Source organism: Brachypodium distachyon, chromosome 3, assembly GCF_000005505.3.
Source record: "Brachypodium distachyon strain Bd21 chromosome 3, Brachypodium_distachyon_v3.0, whole genome shotgun sequence".
NCBI lineage: Eukaryota > Viridiplantae > Streptophyta > Magnoliopsida > Poales > Poaceae > Brachypodium > Brachypodium distachyon.
In genome coordinates, this window is record NC_016133.3 from 48,679,687 (window position 1) to 48,704,841 (window position 25,155).

A 25,155-nucleotide genomic window follows, 5' to 3' on the forward strand; every position below is an offset into this window, starting at 1 on the left:
ACGCTCACGCTTCTGCAGAAGCAAAGCCATGGCCGCCGCGGCGAGGTCGTCGTGGACGCCAACTCCATGGGCGACGCGGCCCTGTTCGAGCTAAAGAAGCAGCTGGACAAATTCTTCGTCAAAACGAAGAGTGATCCTCCGTCGATGGCGCAAGATGACGGCAAGATCGTCAGCGATGAGGGGAAAAACGGCCTCGAACGCGCCGACGTCTGCGGCGGCGTGTCCCATTCTCCTCGCACGGCGATCGCGCCCCACCAGCTCGAAATTCTCGATCAATGCGGCGACATCTTTGCCGCTACAGGGGTCGACAAGCTGCTGTCGCCGCTGCAGCAGAAATACCTCGCGCTCGCGGAAAAGGTGGTGCCGGAGGAGGAAGAGGAGGAGTACGTGGACATCTGCGGCGACGCCTCCCCGGTGGTGATCCTGAAGAATCCTGGTCCAACTCCAATCATCAGCCGCAGCACGAGCACCAGCTCCTCCACCAGCGATTCTGATTCAGACTCTGACGGCAGCGATTCTAGCGAATCCTGTTCGGGCTCGGACAGCTGTCCGGCGGCTCCGGCAGTTCCCCCCGAGGTGAATGTTGAATCTGGCAGCCAACCATCGGAGCCGGCAAAGGAGGCGGTGGAGGATGCAGCAGAACCTGCAGAGAAGGTGAGCAGCCCAACAGCTCCAGCACAGAAGATGGCGCAGAATGCAGCAGAACCAGAGAAGGTGAACAGTCCATCAGCTCCGGGAGTACTTCCTCTTCCCAATGCGAATGACGACTCTGAAGCCCTGCCTTCGGAGCCGGCAAAGGAGGCCTCGCAGAATGCCGAAGCAGAGAAGATGAGCAATTCACCAGCTCCGCTACTTCTTCTTCCCAAGGCGAATGGTGATGCTGCCAAACAATTGGACGTGGTGCAGCCGAATGAAGAACAAGAGAAGCTCCCGGTCAATCCCCAGAGCGCGGCCGAGCCTGCGGCGAGATCAATGAGCGAGCTGATCGCCGAAGCGCAGGAAAAGCGGTGGCACGAGGAAATGTCCCGGGCGAGGGAGAAGGCGCGTCAGGAGCTGGCGGAGACGGAGAGGTCGGCCATGACCAGCGACAGGGTACACCCGCTGGATATGGAGGAGCTGGGCATTACTCATATCGAGCACATCGTGAGCGATATCGCGCAACAACAGACGCTGCTGTATGGTGTTCGTCCAGGCCTCTTGCAGAAGGTTGGGCTCTTCCTGAAGGCCGACGATGACGATGACGGCGGCGACGGCGAGCAGCAGCAGCAGCCGGGCTCCGTTCCCGGCGATGAAGATGACTTGGAGGAAGGGGAGATTCGGTAGAGCGCGCTGGGAGGGGGCCATCTGATCCGGCTGCATGAAAGTTTTGGTTTCTGTTTTGATGTTTGAAAATTCAAATCGTGGGGACTGCATGCTGTTTTGCATGCATGCGAGCTGTGACTGTGATCCTAGGAAAGGTTGGCTAGCAAAGCATGACTGCATGATCCAGAGCTTGTCTAGTTTGGTTAATTTTGTGGGTTATATGACAGTTGTTGTTAAAAAAAAGTACTGTATAAGTCTTTCAAATTTTTTAAGTCTTAGTTTGACATTGTTGAACTGTGTTAAACTTTCTTATAATCCGTTGTACAAAATTACACACGAAAATATGAAAAAGTTGGTTAGCCTAACATAAAAATAACAGCAGCTGGTTGGAAAAACTGGATTGTCATAATCCACCACAATGTCAAACGTAGCCAAACTATAGTTAAGATTTTTTTTTACAACAACACAACTCATTCTGATACAATAGTTCCTCCCTGTCTCATTCTAATGTGTCTGAACTTTGAGCACTCACAAACAACATGGATTTCGAGAAGATCTGCATTGTCCATATTTGTCAGTAGTTCCTCCCTGTCTCATTCTAATGTGTCTGAACTTCAGTTTAGTGGGTAAATTTACTCAACCGATGTTTTCTCACACAAAATAAAGCTAGGGCTTACTCTCGCCTGATTTCTCAGTTGACGACGCGAGGCGTCTGATCGACTGTGAGAGTCACACAACTGCATTTATGTTTTCTTCATGTGTTTTTTATGTCGATAGACAGCAAAAACTCATTCCGATAGACAGTCAGGATCATCTGAGAAATTGCCGTAGTCGGACTAAAAAAAATACAAAATGGAAGGCCTCATGTTTCTTCGCCACAACATTCTCAAACGGTCCCTTGGAATGAAGTACTATCATTGTAACCTCCTCTTTCGAGGCTTGTTTGGATGAGCAGGATTTCAAATTTCCATTTCCAGGTTTGAGCCCAACTTTCATCAGGTCTTGCAACATCACAAAAGGAAAATTCCAGTCATTGATGTAGAAAGAACTCAGCTTGTGGCATGCTGTCTGTCCCATTTTCATGCTCCATAAGTGCATCTCCACTGAAGGCCTCTAAAGGCCCTCAAACAAGCTTGGGGGCATTGGCGCACAAAAAAAAATTCACCCAAGTGGCCTCCACAAATTAGATTTTGCGCCGGCACGGCCCAACAAAGCATCTGGCATCCTAGCATCAAAGACGCGGGCCCACCCTTTCAGCGACGAGTTATCGTCTTCACCGGCTCTCCTCATCTCCCGAGACGATTAATGGCACTGCCGCGGGTCAAAGGCCCTGTTCGTCCTGTTGATTACCACGCGGCATGCTCCCGCGCCCTTCCCAATGCCCGGCATGCCGCATTTCCCACGCCCACCTAGCTGCATTCTTGCGCCTTCCCGTCCTCGCCTTCCCGCCTATATAGCCGCGCTCCAGCGCTCACCATTGCCACGCCTCCTTCTAGCGGAGCACAAGAAGGAGGAGACCGAGCGCGAGCACCGCCTCGGCCTCACTATCAACCTTGACGAAGATGAGGAGGAAGGCGAGGACTGGGATGACGCTTGGCTGGACGGCGACAACGACGAGTAGATATGGTTTCAAGTTTTTTTTTTCGTATTTTGTATAAACTTTGCCTGAACTGTTGAAATTTCGCCTATTTGGTCAAATTCTAGCCGTTTTTAATTTTTTGTTGATTTGATATGGGGGGCACGGCTGGGACACAATGTACAAAACGGCCACGGTGAACGCCGTATTGAGGACGCGAGTGGAGATGCTCTAAGTGTGCTCCTTTAACCATGTCTTATTTTATTTTTCTTGCGAGTCTCTACATGTGAATATTCATAATGTTTAAACAATGACTCTCCTTAATAATTTTCACTTCACGTAACATTCCGAAGATGGAGAACAAGTCCGTGTGTACCCAGATTTTTGGGGAGATGAAGCCGCGGGTCTCCTTCAAGGATTGAAGTTGTGTTTTGCCCGGACTGCTAAATGGGTGGCACATTCTTGTGTTCCTGCCGCCCTCTCCTTAAATAGCTCGTTTGTTTACACTAGTTTTCTGATTGAATCTGTTAGATCTGACATTTTATCGTACACGAAATAAAATGCCCTAAAGGATAGCTTAAGGCTGCATTTTTTTCGGTTTCTAAGACCGGCTTCTCATAGAAGCTGCTCTCACCTAGCTTCTTGGAGAAGCCGCACCTCAGATTTTGCTTCGATTCCAAAGTAGTTTAGACTAAACTAGTTTGATAGCCTAATCAAATTTAGATGACGGCTTCTCTAGGAAGCTGGGGGAGAGCAGCTTCTCGGAGAAGCCAGTCCAAGAAGCCGAAAAGAACTGGCCCTAAAAAAAAGTACGGAATAATACGAGTGTCCTGTTTGCATGCAAAGCCGCATGAGTTGGTGGGACGAATTTTGTGTGTCTCACCAGGATTTATTCCCTTTTGTTGTTTAGCCTCTCTCACACTTATCACCCATTGGGTGACTCTGAGAATATAGTGTGTGATTGCGTGTGTTAGAGCATCCACTGAAATCACCGTCGGCTAACATTTTAACCGATGGTTAACCGTCGGCCATGCGGCGTCAGCCATTACTGTGATAGCCGACGGTACAGTCAGGTATTGTATTTGCCTATGATAATTACCCGAGGGTTGGCCGCTCGGTTAGTGCCCCGTCGGTTATATATTTGCCAACGGTATATTCCCCCGTCAATTAGTATAATTGCTGAGAGTACAGACACCCCGTCGGATATGTATTGGGCAGCGGTTATTTCTTACCGTTAACATCTTTAATAGTCGACTGTATATTTCCCGTTAGTTACTACAATGGCCGAGGGTACACACACCCCGTTGGGGGTACTTGTAGTAGAGAGTCACCTTCGGACCGTAAGATAAGCCAACGGTCCAAAGTTTCAGTAGGCCAATCATATACCCGAGAGGTTTCGCACCTTTGGACATCGGTAACCCCTGGCATGTTGGATAATGTGGAAATTTTGGCATTTCAAAACAACCATGTTACAATTGCACACAACACGTAACAAAAGAAGTTATATATATTTCACCCAATGCATCATACATGCCTAATGAGTTGCATAATAAAGATCCATTTAGAAAGTGCCAGGATACAAAATGTAACTATGATAAAATGGTCCAAACTTTTTGTAGAAGAGAAATTGAACACAAATTTCAGAACTTCACTTTGCCTGAGTACTCAATCATCATTGTGGTGATCATGTTGCTGATTACAATCGTACTCGTCTCCCTTATAGCCATCGTACTCATCTCCCTCATAGCCATTGTACTCGTCATCATCCACATTTTTCTCATCAACATCTTTGTCACAACTGTGGCTGATTCTGTTATTAGTTCTCAAACCCTGAGAAATTAAGGCTAATACTAGTTGTGAGAAAGACAAAGAATAGTTTACTATAGTTGTAATAAAAATGAGCTGCAGATAAGTAGAAGCAGTTAAAGTTGAGCAACATGACAGAGAAAGGTGAAGTATTTCACTGTCAGAGTTACAGATACAAAAACTTCTAGTTTTCAGTTTCACGGACATGCAAAATGGTAACGGGCAGAAGCAGTTATACTTGAGCAACATAACAGAGAAAAGGGAAGTGTTTCAGTTTGAAAGTTACAGCTACAGCAGATTTTAGTTTTCAATTTCACAAGCAAGCAAAATGGTAAAGGCAGAAGCAGATAAACTCAAGCAACATGACAGAGAAAAGGGAAATCTTTCAGATTCAAAGTTACACATACAAATGTTATATAGTCCAAATGCTATGGTAGTGGATGTCAAAAACCATTTACTTATTTTGACGTGCTACTTCAGTTTTTCCTTCCCTGTTCTGTTTATTGACAGAAATTTCATGGTGCTAACATAAATAGATGCGAGCTTTTTAACAGTGTATATCTGTATAGAAGTTTGGCTTCTAAGCTCAAATGATGCTTTTATTTATGCACGCATAATTGCAGTGCATGTCACGAACTGTGTGCCTTCTATTTCCCTGATCTACATTTGAAATGAATTCAAGAGGGAATCCGACAACATATTTGCATTTGGAAATGAATTCAAGAGGGAACCTGTACCTGATTTTTTTTCAGTTTGAATCTGAAATGGTGAAGACCCCTACCAAGTTACAGCTACAGAACCTACATAAGCTGTTAGTTTTCAGATATTTCAGTTTCAAAGTTGCGAGATTTTTGACTGTGTGTATCTATATACAAGTTTGGCTTCTAAGCTGAAACAATAATTTTATTTATGTTTCATAATTCGTAAAGCTCCTACAAATCCATACATATACGTAGATGTACTTACCCAAAAAAAAATTCCAACAACTATGAAATGCTGCTGTTCTTACTCCTACACGAGGGGGGCACTTGTAGTCGTCCCAAGACAACACCGGTTTCTTATCCTCATCAGGACCAATTGTTTCTAGATAACACCTGCGTAGTAACATGGTTTCAAAAGAAGAAGAAAAATATTACTTATGCAGAAAGACAGTTGATAATACATATGTTTGCATGCACTGTACATCGCCTAGTTAATTCTAAAGCAATTACAAAAGATTTACTAGTTCTGTAGAGTGAAAACTTAGCAAATCAATGCTAGAACAAGCCAGACTAAATTTACAAACTGCAATCGTACCAACAAAACAACTGGCAGCCCACGACCTAAACTCTGTTGCTTCTGAAGCAAAAGGCAACACACACCTAACAACACTATTTTCTACCTGGTAAACCTCACCACCAGATCTTCACAGAATATTAGATTGGTATATTAGTTAAACCCAGTCTCCCCATCATCTATGCCCCAGTCAGCTTGTTGTTGGAGAGGCCTCCAGAGACACGCTGCATCAAAATTACCAAAGAGCTACTGCAAGGGCGTCCATCTTCTAGTTAATTATACTGTATAAGGCTAATTACCAAAGAGCTACTGTACCCAGGCTGGTGGATGATGGATCATGCCCTTAGTAATATTCATCGAACTATCAATCTATTTTTCCACAAAATGAATTGCAACCAAGAACAATGTACAATGAGCACACGAACATATAATTCGATCTGGTCAGTACGAGAGAGACGAGCAGAGAGGCGAGTGGGGAGAAGACAGAAGAGAGGGATAACTTGGTGCCCCATCGTGCTCGTTGCTGTGTGAATTTGGATTGTCCGTCGCAGAGGAAGCAGACGAACTCCTGGCCGTCCGAGGGGAAGCGGATGAAGCAGAGGGTTGCAGGCGCCGGCGGTCGGAGGGGAAGTAGAGGGATGCAGGTGCCTAGGCACCCGCCGGAGAGGAAGCCTTAGACCGATTTCAGAGTAGACGCTAGATGGGGTGGTAGGTAGTTTCGTAATCAAGAGACTGCGGCAGTTTTTAGGATGAGGGCGAGAGCTGCGGCGCGCGCGGGATTATTTTCATATTTTGGCTGGGACGCGCCAAGAAATTAGAACCAGGTAGCCCGAAAAAAAAATCACGCAGCTCGACCACGACTCCACTACCGTGGATTCGGAGAGGGATCCTCTGACTTAAAGTCAGTGACTTCACAGTCACTGACATGTGGACCCGGCCCCACCTGTCAGTGACCTTAAAGTCACTGACTTTAAGTCAAGGGATCCAAGTCCCGTGGATTGGGGGTTAAAAATGTTGGCGCACATTGTTTTTCTTCTTAAACCACCCATGTTTGTATTTTCTGGGCCAAACTGTTCTACGTTCTACAAGAATATTCTATTTCTAGTCTTACGTTTCTCTCCTACTTTGATATCTTAATTTTGTTTTTATTTACAGAACCCGTTTTTTTCTACACGTTAACCACTCTGTTCCTATGTTCTAAAGAAACATTCTATTTCGATTCCTATGTTTCTCTAATCTCTTATTACCTCAGTCTCATATTAAGTTCCAAAATATTACATGTATCTAAACGTATTTTAGTATATAGATACGTTCATTTTTAGACAAATTTGAGTCACTTAATATGAGATGGAGGGAGCATTAATTTTTAGCCTTGATTTTGTTTAAGGTTGCTTTCAGCGTCAAGTGGATTAGATCTTGTGCCATATACCTCCATTCGACAACCCCTTTTATGTGTATTTAGCCTTAATTCTGTTTAAGGTTGCTGGTCAGATCTTGTGCCATATACCTCCACATCAACAAAGACATTAACATCTCCAATGTAAGCTTCTTATGGGTTGAGTTCATATTCTCGATCAATCGACACACGGCGAATCATATTTTCACGTTGCAAGCACCTTGTAATAAAAAACATCCATTTAATCTTAACAATACATTTCCTCTTTCACATTCCATAGACGATTTTTTATTTAATAGTCTCTCGGTACGGTTAGTTCCATTAATCCATTCCATCAGGTCAAGATATGAACTTAGTTGACATGGTATTAGGTCATTATATATGAACTTCGTCAACCTCAACAGTCGACTATTACTAGCACAAGATTGTGAAAGCGCAACGGACTGCAACTTGAGTTTTATTTTCATATATATAATGTCTACTCCATCCGTTTCATAATTCTTGTCTCAAATTTGACCAAAAATAGATGTATCTATTCCTAAAAGTGTCTACATACATGTAATATTTCGACAAGAATTATGAAACGGAGGGAGTATAAAATAAATCATAGACACCCCCATGTTCTGAGCATAGAAACATATCCCCGAGGGTCAACCTTAACTGTCGGCTATTACTATTCCCCGTTGGGTATTTTTACCTATAATCGACGGTTAATAATGGACCATCGGACATTTCAACTCATATCTAAGAGTTACATTTAAGCCGTCGGCTATAACGTCTCACCATCGAGTATGTTCACCTATAACCGACGGTTAATAATAAACCGTCGGCCATTTCAACTCCGATTTGAGAGTTATGTTTTAGCCGTCGGGTATAAAGTTTCACCTTCAGATATTTTTTTACATATAGTCGACGGTTAATAATTGACCGTCGGCCACTTCAACTCATAATCGAGAGTTACTTTTCAACCATCGAGTATAACATTGCACCGTCAGCTATATAAGTCAAAATAAGTCAAAACCCGACGGTGAAATTGCAGCCGTCGGATATCAGTGTGAACTGTAGGCCATAACTCTAAATAACCGAGAGTTAGTTTTTCCCCGTCGGATATTAAAGTACACCGTCGGCCATTCGTGTATATACCCAACAGGTTGACAAAAACCGTAGGGAATGCAAACCACCGTCGGTTATTATTGTATTAGCCGACGGTTTGTCGGCTATTAAGTATCACTGTCGGCCATAAGGGAATTTCTAGTAATGATCTTTAGTAGTGGCCCTTAAAACATGGCCCCTACTTGTTGTTTAGGGGCTGTCCCTAAATTTTTTTAGCCCCTATTTTTACTTGAGCTCAGCACTAGCTCCTAAATTGCAGCCCATATTTAGTTTTCCTTGTACACTGACTTGCGGGACCCATATGTTAGTGGGTCACCTTTTTTTCTCCTCATCTTCTTCCTTTGGCCTCCTCTTTTCCCCGCAGCCCGATCCAGACTTGCCGATGCGCCGTCGCCACCTACAAACTTGCTGCTGCTACGCCGCCGCCACCAGCAGAGAAGCTCAAGCCGCTGGCCCGCCGTTGGTCAAGGTGAGGCACCGACCCCGCGCGCTCGTCTTTGACCTCGCGCTCGTCGGCGGCCAAGGGCAGCGGGGGCACAAACGGGGGGGGGGGGGGGGGGGGGCGCCGGTGTGCTGCGGCTAGGGGGTGCGGTGCGGCGCGGGGTGGAGCACCGCCGGTCACTGGAGACGCGGGGAAGGGCCGCGCGGAGGCGGCACGGGGCGGTGGCGGCCCGGGGCAAGGCAGCACAGGGCTATGGTGGGGAGGTGGCGCAGGGGTGCGTTCCTGCGACGGGGCCACGCGCAGGCACATAGGCGGCGCAGAGGTACGGGGCGGCGGAGGGGTGCGGGGAGGGCAGCGGCGGCAGGATGTGTAGAGGTGCGGGGCGGCGGCGGGATGCAGGGAGCATAGCGGGGCTGAGGCCAGCGACTGCTAGGGCCAGCGAGGGGGCAGCCGAAGGCGGTGGCGGGCCAGCCTGAGCGGCGCCGGTCAGCCGACAAGGTGAAACAATGGCGGCAGAGGAGAATCGGACAACGGGATGGAGAAGCGCGCGGAAGAAAACTGACGTGGACAAGAATAAGGGCCTCCCTCGGGAGCCTGCAGGAATGAGGGGCAAGAGGAAAATGCAGGGGCCTTCCTGGTTTAGGGGCTTGACTAGGGATCCTGCTAAAAACGTTTTTTTTGGCTCCGGTCCCTAAAAAATGAGTAGGTGACTTGTTTAGGGGACCGCTGAAGATGCTGTTAGTGCATATGTTCAGATGGTCAGAAAAAAAACTACGGTAGTGGGAATTATCTACTCCCTACCGATTGATTGTCTTGTTACGAAAAACAAATGCTCTTCCCTACCGATTTCCCCAAATCAGGTCAGCATACCTCCACCCATCCAGGTCGGCAGCGCGTCACCTCCCCTGCACCACTCGTCCCTTTAGTTGACAACTTTCTTTGAGAAGGGCAGACTCCGGCGACCGGCTCGGGAGGACTCCAGCGAGAAGAACGGCCGGCTCCGCGACCCCGGCGAACACCGGACGGCACCAACTGGGAGACAGCCGCGGTCGGCGGTGACTCCGGAGACCACGGGCGCGGCAACTCCGGCGATCAGGTTACCGTCGATCTCCTTTCCCTTCCCGAATTCACCCTGGGTTTGACTCGCTCGGCGAACGCTGGGTTCTTCCTGATGGTCGTGTGGAAAAAGGGGGACTAGGGTGAGGAATGGGTTACCTGGTGGTCGCCGGAGGAGCGGCGCCGCCCGTGGGCGGCGTCCTGTCCCCTGTGGCCGGTGGCGCGAGCAGAGGAGGGGCACAGGGTTTGGTTGGTTCGGTCCGGACTCGGGCGGAAAAGCCCCGGTAGCATTACAGAGGCGGGGTCCACATGTAAGCGAAGTGGCGTTTTAGTCTATACGCCGTTTTCCAGCGTTCTTCTTCTTCTTCCTCCTCGCCTCAGGCCTCAGCCATTATTCCCCTTTCTCCCCAAATCGTGCCGCTCCAAATCTGCTGTTCCTTCCCTTTCTCCGTCACGATTGTTGTGCGCGTGGCCGCGGCACTGTACAGGCAAACCGTACTGGTCCTGGACTGCGGTGGATTGATCTGCTGGTGAGGAACCCTAGCTTGATTCGATGAATCGTTCTTAAGTCCGTTTTGTTCTCGTGGATTATGCCTTTGCCGTGGTAGTGAGCGATCCGAATTCTTCTCCCCCTCCGTTCAGTTAGTTCATGATTCGGGTTCTCCCCGGAAGATCGATCTGAGTGGACCCCCACCCCACGTTAAGTGCTAAGTCCGCCACTGCTAATCAGTGATTGGTGGTTGTTATAGCATCGTAAACCTGTAGCTTGTGGCGATTTATTGGAGAATCGGAGCGGTCAACACAAGTATACTCTGATTGAACGTCACATGAGGTCCCTGTGTATTGAGATAATTAATCCTGCAAAGTTCTTTGTTCTACTTGCAGCTATGTTGGAAAAGATCGGGTTACCACCGAAGCCGTCCATGCGTGGGGCGACCTGGGTGCTGGATGCATCCAATTGCCAGGGTTGTTCTGCTCAGTTCTCTTTGTTCACTCGGAAGGTAATCTCTTCTAAGCATAATCTACTCCGCAGCTATAATCTGTTATGACGGTATAGTTGGGTGCGGAAATTTACTGATGGTGCTGAAGTTTCTCTTTGTCCTGCTCTGTGTTATCTCCACCTCAAGTTCAATTCGCATTTCATGGAAATCCCTTTCTCTTTTGGATCACTTACTCACGCTACTCACTTGGATGGATACCTGGGCAATTAGCTTGTTTTACCAGGTGCTCTCTTGGGTTACTTGGGTCACATGTGCTTACAAAGGTGGTTAAATGAGTAGTTTACGCATGAATCCCAGTCCATTAGTACTCAGTTCGGACCATGCTCCAATAGACAGACCACAGCGTGTGCCAAGTTTCACTACTCTTAGTTATGTAGGCACGACGCTGTTGAGGATGGCGCGGTCATCCTCTTGGGATATGCAAAGAAGGCAAACTAGGCCTGGAGTTTATGTGTTGAGTGAAAATTGCATTAGTCCCATAGCAACCGAAGTTGAAATTTTCCTCTGTTTTCAAGCCTAATCGAATGAGATGCATTGGATGCTTGTTTTATGCTATATGAATATACATTTTATAGATCTGTTTTCAAGCCTAATCGAATGAGATGCATTGGATGCTTGTTTTATGCTATATGAATATACATTTTATAGATCCAAACTTTAAATAGGAAACTGGTTACAAATAAGATTACCATATACTCACTACAACGTGACCTACTGAGTACCTGTTACCAAGTTCTAGAACCTTGGCTGTTTATATCACTAACCTGCTCCTCAACTTGCAGAAGTCACCAGGACTGAGCCAGCATGCAAATCAATCATATCAATTGCTTAATCAATATTACCATCTATTATCTGACTGGCTGTTACGAATCAGATCTGAATTCTCTCTGTCTACGATTATCGTAGACAACGTTATCCCCTCTAGACTTATATTCATCCCCTCGCAACCACCAGTCTCAGATTGGTTGTTATATGGATATCTGGCAGTGTGGCTGGAGCGGGTCTCTCCCGAGATTTAAATTTACTGGGTGTAACAATGCTTCATATTTTCATTTCAGTCAATTAAATGCTTGTATTTACCATTTTTTATGGTGTTTCCGAATCTGCCATTGGGGAAAACTTCCACTTCTCTTGTAATCTAATGGAGGTGGTTGGAGCAGGAGATGTGTTAACTTTTATACGTTTAACATGTAGCATCACTGCCAAAGATGTGGAGGCCTCTTCTGCAGCAGCTGCACCCAGCAGAGGATGGTTTTACGTGGGCAGGGTGACTCACCTGTTCGAATTTGTGATCCATGCAAAAAGCTCGAGGAAGCAGCACGTTATGAGTTGAGATACGGACACAAAAGTAGAGCTGCCAAAGGTCATTTTCTTTTCAAAATCTTTCTGCCACTATTGTGTTTCATTGCAAAGTTCTGATTCTAATTGATACTTCATAGCACATCTTAAAGTGGTGAGTCCTGCTTGATTAAAAATCTGATTGTCAGCATGGGGCACAGTTGCTTTTGAATTTGACAATCTTCTTTCACAAAGCACATTTGGGCACTTGTCCAGTCCTTTGCCACACGGTCTGAAACACAGCGGATAATAGATTCATTATTTTAACAATGGTGCTTGATTCTTACTGCTAAACAACTAAATACTTTGACAGTATTTTTCTAGTGACATGGAACTCAATTTCTTCCACAAAGTTAACCTTCTTGTCTGCCTGTTTGCTGTAGCTTGTAATTTCAAGTGCTAACTTGCCTAACCAACTGAGGCCATATTATTTTGATCTTCATTATGAAAAATACTCTGTAGATGTTACATATGTGAAGTTGTTACCTGTTTGGTTGTTTCGTAGTTCTCATTTTCATCTGCAGTGTTCTGTTTATTATTTTGTGCATTTCACTCATAAAGTTACAGATATCAGTGGAAATATGAAAAATAAGATAAGTGGGTTGTCCATGCTTAAGACTCATCTATGATGGATGGTTTACTCTTAAATGCCAAACTACCTGTTAGTCTCACCAAGCTGCAAACATGGTTAATTTTTACTCCCAAGTAGTACTATGCAGTTGTGAACTCGAAGAAATACAAAATTATAGAACTATCTTTGTTTATTTGTTTTACTAGAAATACTTACGGATAAATTCCCTGTATCTTGTTTTCACAGCTAACACAAAAGCAGCTTCTAAACCAGAGGATGAAATACTTAGTGAACTTCTTGAAGGTGATGGAGCGAACGCCCAGTTTTCTCGCCGGGAATCTTTGGGTTCTGAGCTTCCTAGGAGAACCAGCACTGCCAGCACAGCCAGTTCTAGTTCCAGTTCCAGAAAAGCCAGTATGGATGGAAATGGAGATGGCAGCCTGTCCACTGAAACACAAAATTATGAACTCAACAACACTGCGTCCATTTTCACTCCAGAAGAACTGCGTCAACAATCAGTAGAGGAGAAGAAAAGGTACAAAACACTGAAGTCAGAAGGAAAACCCGAGGAAGCACTGCGGGCTTTCAAACATGGTAAAGAGCTCGAGAGGCAAGCCGCAGCACTTGAATTAGAATTGAGAAAGAGCAAGAGAATGGCTGCCAAAGCTCCTAATGTAAATGCTGTTGTTAATACCCATAAGATAGATGATTCTGACGGCACTGAAACAAAAAGGGCTCTATCTGGAAAAAGGGGTAGGAAAGAAAAGAGCGATCTTGCCTCTGAACTCAAAGATCTAGGCTGGTCAGATGCAGATCTTCATGATGAAACAAGGCCAACTGCTATGAGCGTTGAAGGAGAGCTATCACAGCTTCTTAGAGAGGTAGCACCGAAGTCATCAGAGGGCAAGAAAACTGGCGGCATCGACAAATCTCAGGTTAATGCTCTGAAGAGACAAGCCCTAGTACTGAAGCGAGAAGGTAGACTTGCTGAAGCAAAAGAAGAACTAAAGAAGGCTAAAATTTTGGAAAGGCAACTAGAAGAACAGGAGATTCTGGGTGAAGCGGAAGAGTCTGATGATGATTTGGCTGCAATTATTCAGAACATGGATGATGATAACCAGGATGACATACTATTGGACGATTCGAGTTTCCCTGCTTTCAGTTTTGAACAAATTCTTGGTGGCTCTGATGATCTTGCCTTTGATAGCAACTTTGATGTTACAGATGATGACATCAATGACCCAGATATGGCTGCTGCCCTAAAATCATTTGGCTGGAGTGAAGAGGATGACAAACAAATGGACAGTCACGGACCTCTTTATTCTGTGAATCAAGAGGCACTAAAGGATCAAGTGCTTGCTTTAAAAAGGGAGGCTGTTGCTCACAAGAAGGCTGGTAATGTTGCAGAGGCCATGTCATTGCTTAAAAAGGCAAAGCTACTTGAGAAGGATTTGGAAACTGAACAACCTGACTCAAAGGTCCTCTCTCCAGAAGGACAGAAAAATGCACACACTGAAGATGTGACTGCCATAGAGATTAACGCCTGTGCTGTGTCAGCACCAAAAAGTAAGCTGGCAATTCAGAGGGAACTATTAGCGCTGAAAAAGAAGGCCCTAGCCTTGAGAAGGGAAGGGAAGGTGGATGAGGCCGAGGAAGAGTTAAGGAAAGGTGGCATTCTCGAGAAGCAACTTGAAGAACTTGAAAATTCTTCTAAGCGACCTGTTGCCAAGGACAATAGGAGCTTTAGTTCAGCGCCGCCATATAAAGCTGAAACCCCAATTCTAGATCTTGCTGATGAAGGATATGAACCTGAGGTGACAGACAATGACATGCAGGATCCAGCATTGCTATCTGTGTTGAAAAATATGGGATGGGAAGATGATGATACGGATTCTGTGAACACAACAGATAAACCATTGGATCGTGCAAGGGTCGTTGCTCAGAAGCCAAAGAAGAGCAAGGGTCAGATTCAGAAGGAATTGCTTGCTATAAAAAGGAAGGCTCTTGCATTAAGGAGGGAAGGGAAGAACACAGAAGCTGAAGAGGAACTGGAGAAGGCTAAGGTCTTGGAGCAGCAACTGGCAGAGATAGAAGAATTGGCTAACTTGGCTCCTAGTCAACAAGGTGCAAGTCCTAGTCAACTGGAAAATAAATTGGATGTTCGGAATGTACCTAGTGTCGATGCTACTAAACCTTCACTAAGCAATCAATTGAAGGACAGTGTTTCGTTGCCGGTGCATACTGAAGTTAGTGGATCATTGGATACTCTAGCTAGTTCTGTAAGCAAACCACAAGCTGAAACAGTCATTTCTAAACCAAGTCATGCATCAAAGGCAAGCAGTGATGGAGCATTCACAGTATTCCCCAGGCCAGTTATTACTGATCCATTGGAAACGACAGTGGGATCACATTCGCCATCTGATGTTGTTGAACATAAAGAACTTCCGGAGGCACATGGAGACAACACTCTCAGAGATGAGATCTTACTCCATAAGAGAAAAGCAGTTGCTTTTAAGAGAGAAGGGAAGCTGGCAGAAGCTAGAGAAGAACTGAAACTGGCAAAACTGATAGAGAAGCGTCTTGAAGGCGTTCAACAAAGTAGTGGTGCTTATGACTCAGCTACTTCCGTTGTGCAACCGAGCAATTTGGTCCAGCAACCTTCTAGCTCCAGCAGCCACACCGATGCATTGGCCTATGCCCCTCCAGTGCAAGAAAACATGCCAGTCCAGCCTCAGAAAGCAATGTCTAGCCGAGACCGTCTCAAAATCCAACGTGAATCACTCACTCACAAACGAAATGCTCTCAAGTTGAGGAGAGAAGGAAAGACTGCGGAAGCAGATGCCGAGTTCGAATTGGCCAAATCACTAGAGAGCCAACTAGAAGGGTCAGATAGCCAGGGCGCGAACTCTGGCGCCAAGTCAGCTGAAGCAAACGATGCACTTGTGGAGGATCTTCTTGATCCTCAAATGATGTCTGCCCTAAAATCAATTGGCTGGAGCGCAGCTGACCTTTCCCCACAATCTTCGAATGCCCAACCTACAGCGAAAACAGAAGCGAGGCCAACCATCGCGGCTGCAAGCAAGCCTCAGAATGAGAGGATTCAGCTTGAGGAACAGATCAAGGCTGATAAACTCAAGGCTCTGACCTTCAAGCGAGAAGGGAAGCAGGCAGAGGCTCTGGAGGCCCTGCGATCGGCAAAACGTCTGGAGAAGAAGTTGGCCTCACTTAGCTAATTGCTCTCGCCTCACATTTTTTAGGAAGGCAATCCAGGTAATAGTTTGTGTAAGGCTGTAATGTCTGAGTTAGAGCAGACGAGGAGGCATGAGCACAACACCTTCCAGGCCCTGTGTGTATGTATGTAATATTTGAAGTTGCTAGGGGCGTTTTTCTTTTCACGGTTTCGGGTGTCATGGCAGGATGCCGGAGCAATTCCTGCATCATGTACTCACTCTGATCCTAAATTCTTGACTCAAAATTGCTCAAATATGGATGTATGTATTCTTAAAAAACGTCTAGATACATGTAATATTTTGACAATAATTTAGGATCGGAGGGAGTAACAAATTGTATTTTTTTTACTGAACTTCAGTTAATTTACGTGTAAAGTGGCGTTGATTTGTCTTAACTGTGGTACGTCCTGATCATCCGATTCAACCTGTCGAGTTTTTTAAGAATGCTATCAGCCTAGCACTTTGGCTTCAAAGTTGCACGGTGCTATTCTTTTCTGCTATTATTGCACTACATCTTCTGTATGCTTGTAAAGAGCATGCGTGTCATACACTGCATAAGTGCATAGCATATGTTCCCGGTAATCTCGTACACACTGTTGGGCCAACTCGCCAGAGAAGTCCCTTGTTTCCTGTGCCCGCAAGCGCTGCCAAAACCCATCAGCAGGGGTGATGAGGTTGCCATGGCGGCTGCTGCTGCTGATGATGTATGAGTTGTTTGAGACGACGAGGCCGCAGGAAATCTTTTTAAAATTCATTTTGAAACATCAGGTTTTCGATTTTCAAGTTTAATTAACCACAAAAGTGTTCTCCATTACTCCTCGAAAAAAAGTGTTCTCCATTACTACTAAAAAAAGTGTTCTCCATTCCAAATGCGTAAATGGTTCAAGTTAAGTTGTTTTTTTTAGAATAGTTAAGTTTCCTTAACGTTCGATTTTTTTTTTAGCGAAGTTCGATTTAATTTGTGAAACAGTGTGCTACGGCCCACGGGCTCACTCAAAACTCGCAACCCGTTCCAATTCGGCCTCCCATTTGCCCCGCGCACGGCCCGTGGCACGTGACGTCACCGTCAGCACTCGCGACTTCTTCCACCTCTGCGGCCGACCGACCAACCGCTCGACGGCACGCGCCGCACCGGTGGCGGATATGCAGGCGGCAGCCTCCTACCGGTGCGCGGCGGCTATGCACCGCCGCGCCGGCCACCCGTCCCCGCGCCCCTCCCTTCTTCTGCCCGTCCGTTTCTGCGGTGAGCCTCTTGGACTCCTCCTAAATCCTAATGCCCTCGGTTCCACACTACATGCCACTCTGATATGGCGTCGTGCCGATTGATTCGTAGGCTGGCGTGTTCGTGTGGGAGTATGCGTGGAGGCGGTTCCGCTCTGCGTCGGTCCCCTGCCTTGTTCTCGGGCGCACGGCGGCGATTTCGCGAGTCTGGATGTCAGGAGCGGGGAAGCGTCGCAGCTGCGTGAGCTTGGGAGAATCCTTCCTGACCACCACCAGGTACGATCGTTTTGGAATTGGGTTGCTAGGGAGAACCGAATTTATCGAGCGACCCAAACTGTACAACTCGTTCGAATTTATGATGGGGGTGTAGACTGGAGTGAGCTGATGCCCACCCAAATAGAGCAATGCGTTTGCGTGGTGAGGTAAAGTGAATACAAGGGGATTTGATGATTTGCCCCAATTTAGTTGGACTTTGATCAAATTTTCGAGTCATCGATGTGGAATGTACATGTAGAAACTTTAATTTCCAGGCATCAGTAATTTTGTTTCTTCTGGGTAGTTATCCTTATCCATCCTTTCCTCACTGATTAGTGCAGAACGCTAGCATCATCTGAAACAAACAAAGCTTCTTCCCACCTGTGAGGTGCTGACTGCTGAACGTCTTGTGCCATGTTCTGGCTTTAGGAGCACAACAAACACAAACATCAGTACTTTCATACTCCCTCCGTCCGGAAATCAGTCACTTGGATTTGTATAGATTCCGTGACTTGGATTTGTATATCTGTACAAATCCAAGTCACTGATTTCCGGACGGAGGGAGTACAAAACTTAGAGGGAGCACTTGAAGAGAGAATCATATGCTTGTTCAGAATGCACATTCATCGCTTATCGGTTGTTTTGTTTTCCCTTACATTGTGTCGTAGTTCTGCTATTGACTGTGCTTTATTATCTGTATGTAGAATTCGTACCTGCAGAAAATTGCATGTGCTGATCTGCTGAAAGCTGCTGTTCTTTCAACCATGTCAATACTCATCTCGCCTCTTGAGGCATCAGCAGCAACCTGTCAACCAACTAATTCTTTTGCCAATATGCCGATTTTTATTGCTGTAGCTCTAATAGGGGCTGCTGTCGGTGGTAAGACACTCAAACCAACATGCTCACAGGGCATGGCTGCTATCTATAAGTATAGTTGATGAGGAGAGATGTTAGTGTGCTAATTTTGTTTATCTCTGCTTATTTTACATTTATAGGATTATTAGCACGACAGAGAAAGGATGAATTGAAGCGATTGAATAATCAACTTCGCCAGATTAATACTGCACTTAGAAGACAGGCGCAGATTGAGTCGTTTGCTCCTGGACTTACTTATGCGCCAGTTGGGAGAGCAACAGAAACTGAGGTTATTATTGATCCCAGGAAGCAGCAATTGGTGGCAAATTTGAAAAACGGGAAGAATCATATGCGGAATCAAGACCTTGATAAGGCAGTAACGGAGTTCAGAACAGCTCTGGAGCTTGCAGAGAGCATAGGGGATCGCTTTGAGGAGAAGAAAGCTGCACGAGGATTAGGTTCATTTCTTCTCGATAGTGACTATCATGCATCATATTGTTTTTGTTCAGTGATAAAAAAACGGAAGAAGTGCTTTTGAGATTGCTAGAAGCATCAAAAGCTGAAGCAGAAGCCCAAACAAACAGGACCTTAGTCGCTGAAAGTTGACTGCAAAATGCATGCATGCTTCAAGTGCTTTCACTGAAAGTTGACAAAGCAAACATCATGTGACTGGAGTATCATCTCACTTGATATATTGTTTTCTCTCAGGTGCATCGTTACAAAGGTTGGGCCGATACAGGGAAGCCATGAGCTACTACTACAAAGTCCTGGGGCTATCGAAGGAAACCGGCGAGGATTCTGGGTGTACCGAGGCTTACGGCGCAATAGCCGACTGCTACGCGGAGCTCGGGGATCTGGAGGGGGCGGCGGAGCTGTACGACAAGTACATATCAAGGTTGCAGCCCCGCGATTGAACACCCGCTCCTTCTTTGAGATCAAACGCTCAGCTTTTCTTCCTACTGATTGGTTGGTTGGTATTCGGCATGTAGGCGTGCATTTACGTACCATTTGGAATTGTTCATGAGAAAGACTCTGCCAGCCCCTGTATATAAAAATTATGAATCGCAGTGTTGCCGCCGCAGGCACATGCGAGTTCAGAGCTCTCCGTAAAGGATTTGCATATCTTCTCCAACCTTTTCTTGCTGCACGTTGTACTTCGTACATGCTGGCAGTCTGCACTGCATTGTAGGCGACCATATCCTGATCCAGAGTCCTGATCCTGACACGTGATACAGTAGCAGCTCTGCAATCAATACCTCGTGAACCCGTGATCGAGCCAATCAATGCCATCCTCCCGAGTATGTTTGGAGTCAGAAGCAGGGCACCAACTTAATTCAAATGGCTTTACCGGAGTCAAGTGGACGTGTCTGTGTCACCATGTTCCATGCTCCATGCATGTACCTGCTCTACAAGTCGCCCATCGTGTTCAAGCAAGTCAGAAACTCAGGATTCAATTCAGAGATGCCAAAGCGAAGTGGTGTGCGTTTCGTAGGACCAGTGTTGCAGTGCTCTGTGTGTGCTCCTCCATGTGGTCATGCACTGATGATGTACAGTACGTGAAGCAGAGGCAAGTGCGAATGAATAGAAGTGAGGTCAAGTACGTAACGTTTCTCCTACTTAGTGTAGGAGCAAGCAAGCTGAGCGTGTGCACTGAACTACTTACCGTCGAAGCAGTTTTAAACCTTTTCAAGGTGTATCTTGATCTATCATGTTTTCAGGTAGCGGTCTACCAAATTAAGTTATGTGCTAGCATTGTGGTGAATTGCGATCACGTACCTCTTGTTTCATCAAAGCTCTTTCTATGTGTATATAAATGTTCTGCTAGCCTTTTATTTCTTTTTGCATAATAAAGCACTGGCTGTAACCATCCGAACATATGTCAGAGATGAGATGTGGGAAGATAACAATACAATGTATCCAATTTTTTCTTTCTCATTTACCAGATTATTCATCAGTTGGACTCTTTTGTTACCATTGTCAATTTCAGGCGTCTGCTTGAAAAATGAGCAGTCCGGCCGCAAAACTCAAGTTATATTCTGTAGAAACGATCAGAGAATTCCATATATAATAAGCTGATGTTTCACAAATTTACAGAGTCACATTCAAAGAACTCTTGTATTCCAAAACTCCATATTTTATACTAGTAACTTCCATGTGTCCGGGCACGAGGAATGCAGGTACAAATTCTCGCACTGGGAACAAAAGTGTATGTGTGCACAGCAACGTGCATGTGAATCTGCACGAACCGTTGAAGGATTTGTACGTACGTCGTCCTGAGGGTGCATAGAGATCTGATCGATCTCTGCATGCATGCATGCATGCACACACATGGTCGCCCACTCCTCATCTCTTCCGGCTCCCATGCTTTCCTGTACCCCTTGCTTTGCCTACAAATAAGACACCTCCCACTTTGCTCTTCTCAACACACACACGGTTAAGTTTTCGATCACCGCACCAAGCCACCAACTAGCTTTAGATCGATTGGAAATGGCGTCGACAAAAGCTCTCTTCGTGCTCGCCGTCCTCCTCGCGTCGGCCGTCCTCCTCACCACGGCGGCGCCCGCCGAGCAAACTCGTGAGCTCATCAGCTCAATTGTCTCTCTTCTCGATTCGTTCTTGTCTTTTGAGCATATTTCGATAGCTCGTACTCCGTAACAGTGAATTGTTAACGCAGCGTGTAAACATTGTGCGTTACTTATCCAGATGACAAGGAGGAGAAGGTGAGCACCAACAGCGCCGGCATCCAGGACGGCTGGCGCGGCGGGGGCGGCGGCGGATACCCGGGCCACGGCGGCGGCGGGTACGGCCCAGTCCACTGCGGCCGGTGGGGCTGCTGCCGCCGCGGGTACCACGGCAACTGCATGCGCTGCTGCGGGGCCAACGAGAAGGCCCCCGTGGAGGAGGTGCACAACTGATTCATTGCTACAATCTCCTCGATCGGGTAGCTGCCTAGCTTGCATGCATGGCTAGCTCTACCTAGCTAGGATCGACGTTCTGGAAGCTTCGAGGATCGATCTATCGCTCTTCCAGGCCGGCACTGAATAAAATAAATCTCCAGTGTACGCAAGTGATCTCTCTGTCTGCATGCGCGGATGAATGCACGTAGTACGTGCTCTTCCTTTCTTCATCGAGTTGGAATAATAATGAATGTGTTGTCACGTAGTAGCAAGCAAAAATACAAGAATGCAAGAGCATGCTATAAAACGATTAATTGATGTGCTATTTGCTCTCACGAGCCTGAGCTGAGCAATTTGTGAATAAAATACAGAGACAGCCGATATACTAGTGCAGGACAAAAAAAATCCATGTATCCGCATATTTTAAATCGACTCAACGTACAAAACAATAAACCGCTTGAACCATATACCTTGTTGGTTATGGAAAGATCTTTTAACTTTTTTAGTATAATGTAATCTACACTTGGGGGGAACCATAACTTCTGTTCCTATAGATTTCATAAAGTAAAGCAAACGAGAATAAAATCATTCTCTGCAATTGGTCTTCTTTATGTCGACCCTAGCTATTTGATACGAATTTTCAACCACGTGTGTGTGTATGCTGTCTGAAAAAAGAAATACTTCCTCTGATACATAAAATAAGTGTTGCTGATGTAGTACAAATTAAGTTGTACTAAAATTATATCAAATCAAGGACACTTATTACAGATCGACGATAATAAGTGTCACGGATTTTAGTACAAAGTTGTATTAAAGTTATACTGTACTAAACCAACACTTGTTACAGATCACAGGGAGTATAAGGAGATCTCTGACCTCTTTTATTGCAATGAGCTGAACCAGTACATTTCCCAGCAATTTCTCCGTAAGAAGTGTTACTACGTTACGTGTGTCGTAGTCTTGAAAAATATCGGGTACGGAGGATACGAGCACATGGATACATGATATGCGTGTGGCTGGTTCAAAGATTTTATTGCATCGTCTCCTTTTTAGTTCGATGACTCAGACAAGCGTTTCTATTACAGCTCGTTTGGCAACCAAGAATTCATTTCATTTGATCAAAATGAAATGAAATCCAATTTTTGATATGATTTCATTTGGTTGAATTTGAATTTCAGGTTGAAAAATCATGTTTGTCTACCACATGTAATTAAAGAGTGAGAGACAATTCTAAAGAAATGATGACTTTTAGAGAGGATTGAGGCTAGTTCTAGTGTGATTCCACGGAATTTTAGATTGAATTCCTGTGGCTAACTTCGTGCCAACCAAACAAGTTGTTTTTGAAATTTAAAATGAATTTTACAATTCTATGCCCAAATGATGGGTGTCAAACGAGCTGTTAGAGTATACGAACTAAATTGCACGGACAAATGCTAAGGGCATCTCCAACAAGCTGTTACTTAGATTGTTACTAAAAGGAGAGAGATAAACAATGTTACACAAAGTATCAACCCCTCCAACAGATGGTTTTTTCATCTTGTAACTAGTACTCTAAAAATATTTATAATTTATTATAGTTGGTTTCACAAAGATAGGATGCAAGTAACAACTCTTACTCCAATAATGACTTAGTTGTTACTTAGTTCTTGGTATGCATGTAATAGCAGTTTCTCTAGGAAGAAACCGCTACTTCATCTTCTCTCTTCTTTTTGTTTCCACATCATCAAAATCTGTCATGTCACCATCTAAGTAACAGCTGAGTCACCTCGTTGGAGATGTCCTAAGTGAATGTCACCATCTAAGTAACAGCTGAGTCACCTTGTTGGAGATGTCCTAAGTGAACAAAGATACATTCCACTTTTTCTAAATTTAAATTCATAAGAAGATCAATGTATATCCAGAGTATACGATCGGTTTTGGATATATACGCACGTACGCCGTATGCATGCATCCGTGCCTAGCTGACACTAGCATCTACCTGACGCGTGCATGTGCATGCATGCATGACGCAGGCCGGTCAAACTTTTGTCGTGTTTCCGGCCTCACCGGTTCCCGCAACGTGTACACCTCCGCATAAATAGTCCGGCTTTAAGTCAGAGGCCTGACGCCATCTGTGCATCTGCATGCAGATAACGCCGAGCTTTCTAGTTGTCCTGGCATGCAGCTGCATGGCATCGATCGGAGACGTCAATGCATGCCATATCCGTCCGTCTCCCAACTGCTAGTAACTCTCTAGCTTGTCCCACCCGCCGATCGGAGGGGCATGCAAGCGTACGTGCTGGATCGATTTGCCGACGAGATCGCGCCTCAACTTGCTCACAGCTCATACATGCATGAGGATCCGGATCTCCATTTTTTTTTTTTTGCGGGGGATCTCCAATCTTATCCAAGGTACTCTAGCTTCCACGTACTGCAGGGGCTGGGCTTGACGTACAGCTGGTCTCTCCCGCCTATAAATACGCATGGTGTGCAGGCGATCAATCTCATCCATCGCCACACTGACAAGGTACAGTACTACAACAGCCAGCTGCTTATACTACACACTCAAGAAGACCGATTCGAGTAGTAAAGCATGGCGTCCAAGGGTCACCTTGTGTTGGCTCTCATGCTTGCCGCTGCTTTGCTCGTCGCTACGGCTGAACAAACCCGTAAGCTAGCTAGCTAGGAATCAATTAACAGTTCATCATTAATTATATTGCGCTAATTAATTAAGAAACTATTCCTATGGTATAAAACATGCTTGCATCACACTGCTTCTAATTTTGCATGCACGTGCTCGTTTCTGTTGATGCGCGCGCAGAGGCCAAGGAGGCGACGGCGCCCAAAGGTGGCGTACAGCCACAGGACTTCCACCACGGCGGCGGCGACTGGGGCCATGGAGGCGGCGGTGGCCATGGAGGCGGCGGCGGGTGTCACCAGTGCTGTCCTCACCATGGAAGCAGCTGCCACTGCTGTGGTCCCAACGAGATCCCGGATAAGATCCGCAACTGAGCTCCAGGGCGGGCACCGGCCGGCCAGATGCATGCACTACGTACTCTAGCTCCGTGCTTGCATGCATGCTGCCTGTACGCGCTCTTAAAGTCTAAATTAGTAGATGCTGCCCGTAAATATAGCCTCGTCAATAAAAGGAAGCATATGTATGTATCTACGTACATGTGCATACGCGTTCACAGAGTGATCTAGCTTGGAGAGCACAGATCGCTAGCAGTCTGCGTGCTTTCAAGTTTCTATGTGTTAAAAATATATATCCCGGCTTCTCTTCTGTTGTCCAAGGGTTGATCAGCGGTTGCTGATCAGCTGATGTAATGCCCCCTTATGTTAACTTTGTGGAACAAAAGAGGACAGTGGAAAGGCCTAATATAATTCTCTACTACGTGCATTTCATATAGTTTTAAGAAGTCGGATGTCTGTCTTTTAGTTGGACACCAGTTGACGTGTTTGGTTGTTCCAATGATAGCACGTGAAGAGAAAATAAAGCGGAACTAAAATTTAAAACATTTTGTTTAAAAAGCCAGACGACCGAGAAATAAACACACCCCCTAACCCACCCTTACATCTAATCCCTTGCTTCTGAGATCACCAGTGTTATAAATTTAAAGTTTCACGGAAAAGAAAACCGGTACGATTCTAGCTGCAAATCTTTTTCGCCAAAACTGCATCTGGGGCTCTGTTATATGTAAGTTAATATGAAGACCACTGATTAAGCTAGCAAAGTGAAAAGGTCTAGACTTGAGAGATTTAAACTGTACAGGGGATTTAATTTGTACTTTTGTGGTCGTTCATGGGCAGAGAGATGGACGGACCGCTCGCGGTCTGCCAGC

At 45.7% G+C, this 25,155-nt stretch overlaps 3 protein-coding genes and 2 long non-coding RNA genes across 8 annotated transcripts; 4 read left to right on the forward strand and 1 right to left on the reverse strand.

Annotated features, from left to right (window-relative positions):
- Nucleotides 1–4,367: 4,367 nt before the first annotated feature.
- Nucleotides 4,368–10,257, reverse strand: LOC104583792. 2 transcript variants are annotated; one of them, XR_001406945.2, is made up of 4 exons: nucleotides 10,126–10,257; nucleotides 5,651–5,778; nucleotides 5,422–5,493; nucleotides 4,368–4,708 (listed from the first exon to the last, which is right to left on the reverse strand). It is a non-coding gene; the product is annotated as an uncharacterized LOC104583792 (long non-coding RNA). The 2 variants fall into 2 exon arrangements; XR_731800.3 differs by lacking the exon at nucleotides 10,126–10,257 and adding an exon at nucleotides 9,781–9,915.
- Nucleotides 8,801–16,501, forward strand: LOC100846633. 3 transcript variants are annotated; one of them, XM_010237309.3, is made up of 4 exons: nucleotides 8,801–8,937; nucleotides 10,852–10,967; nucleotides 12,162–12,330; nucleotides 13,123–16,501. In XM_010237309.3, exons 2-4 carry the CDS (start codon nucleotides 10,854–10,856, stop codon nucleotides 16,107–16,109), a joined length of 3,270 nt encoding a protein of 1,089 aa, XP_010235611.1. In that variant the 5' UTR covers nucleotides 8,801–8,937; nucleotides 10,852–10,853; the 3' UTR covers nucleotides 16,110–16,501. The 3 variants fall into 3 exon arrangements, with proteins under 3 accessions (XP_010235611.1, XP_003575248.1, XP_010235610.1); XM_003575200.4 differs by lacking the exon at nucleotides 8,801–8,937 and adding an exon at nucleotides 9,846–10,006; XM_010237308.3 differs by lacking the exon at nucleotides 8,801–8,937 and adding an exon at nucleotides 10,287–10,496.
- A 658-nt stretch (nucleotides 16,502–17,159) lies between these two features.
- Nucleotides 17,160–19,572, forward strand: LOC100846216 (protein FLUORESCENT IN BLUE LIGHT, chloroplastic). The gene is made up of 5 exons (XM_014900923.2): nucleotides 17,160–17,349; nucleotides 17,440–17,603; nucleotides 18,287–18,461; nucleotides 18,578–18,895; nucleotides 19,146–19,572. Exons 1-5 carry the CDS (start codon nucleotides 17,250–17,252, stop codon nucleotides 19,349–19,351), a joined length of 963 nt encoding a protein of 320 aa, XP_014756409.1. The 5' UTR covers nucleotides 17,160–17,249; the 3' UTR covers nucleotides 19,352–19,572.
- A 1,292-nt stretch (nucleotides 19,573–20,864) lies between these two features.
- On the forward strand, nucleotides 20,865–21,659 carry LOC100846942 (glycine-rich cell wall structural protein). The gene is made up of 2 exons (XM_010237311.1): nucleotides 20,865–21,012; nucleotides 21,141–21,659. Exons 1-2 carry the CDS (start codon nucleotides 20,925–20,927, stop codon nucleotides 21,350–21,352), a joined length of 300 nt encoding a protein of 99 aa, XP_010235613.1. The 5' UTR covers nucleotides 20,865–20,924; the 3' UTR covers nucleotides 21,353–21,659.
- A 2,139-nt stretch (nucleotides 21,660–23,798) lies between these two features.
- On the forward strand, nucleotides 23,799–24,718 carry LOC100821128. Its single transcript, XR_731801.3, has 2 exons — nucleotides 23,799–23,982; nucleotides 24,135–24,718. It is a non-coding gene; the product is annotated as an uncharacterized LOC100821128 (long non-coding RNA).
- The last annotated feature ends 437 nt before the right edge of the window (nucleotides 24,719–25,155 follow it).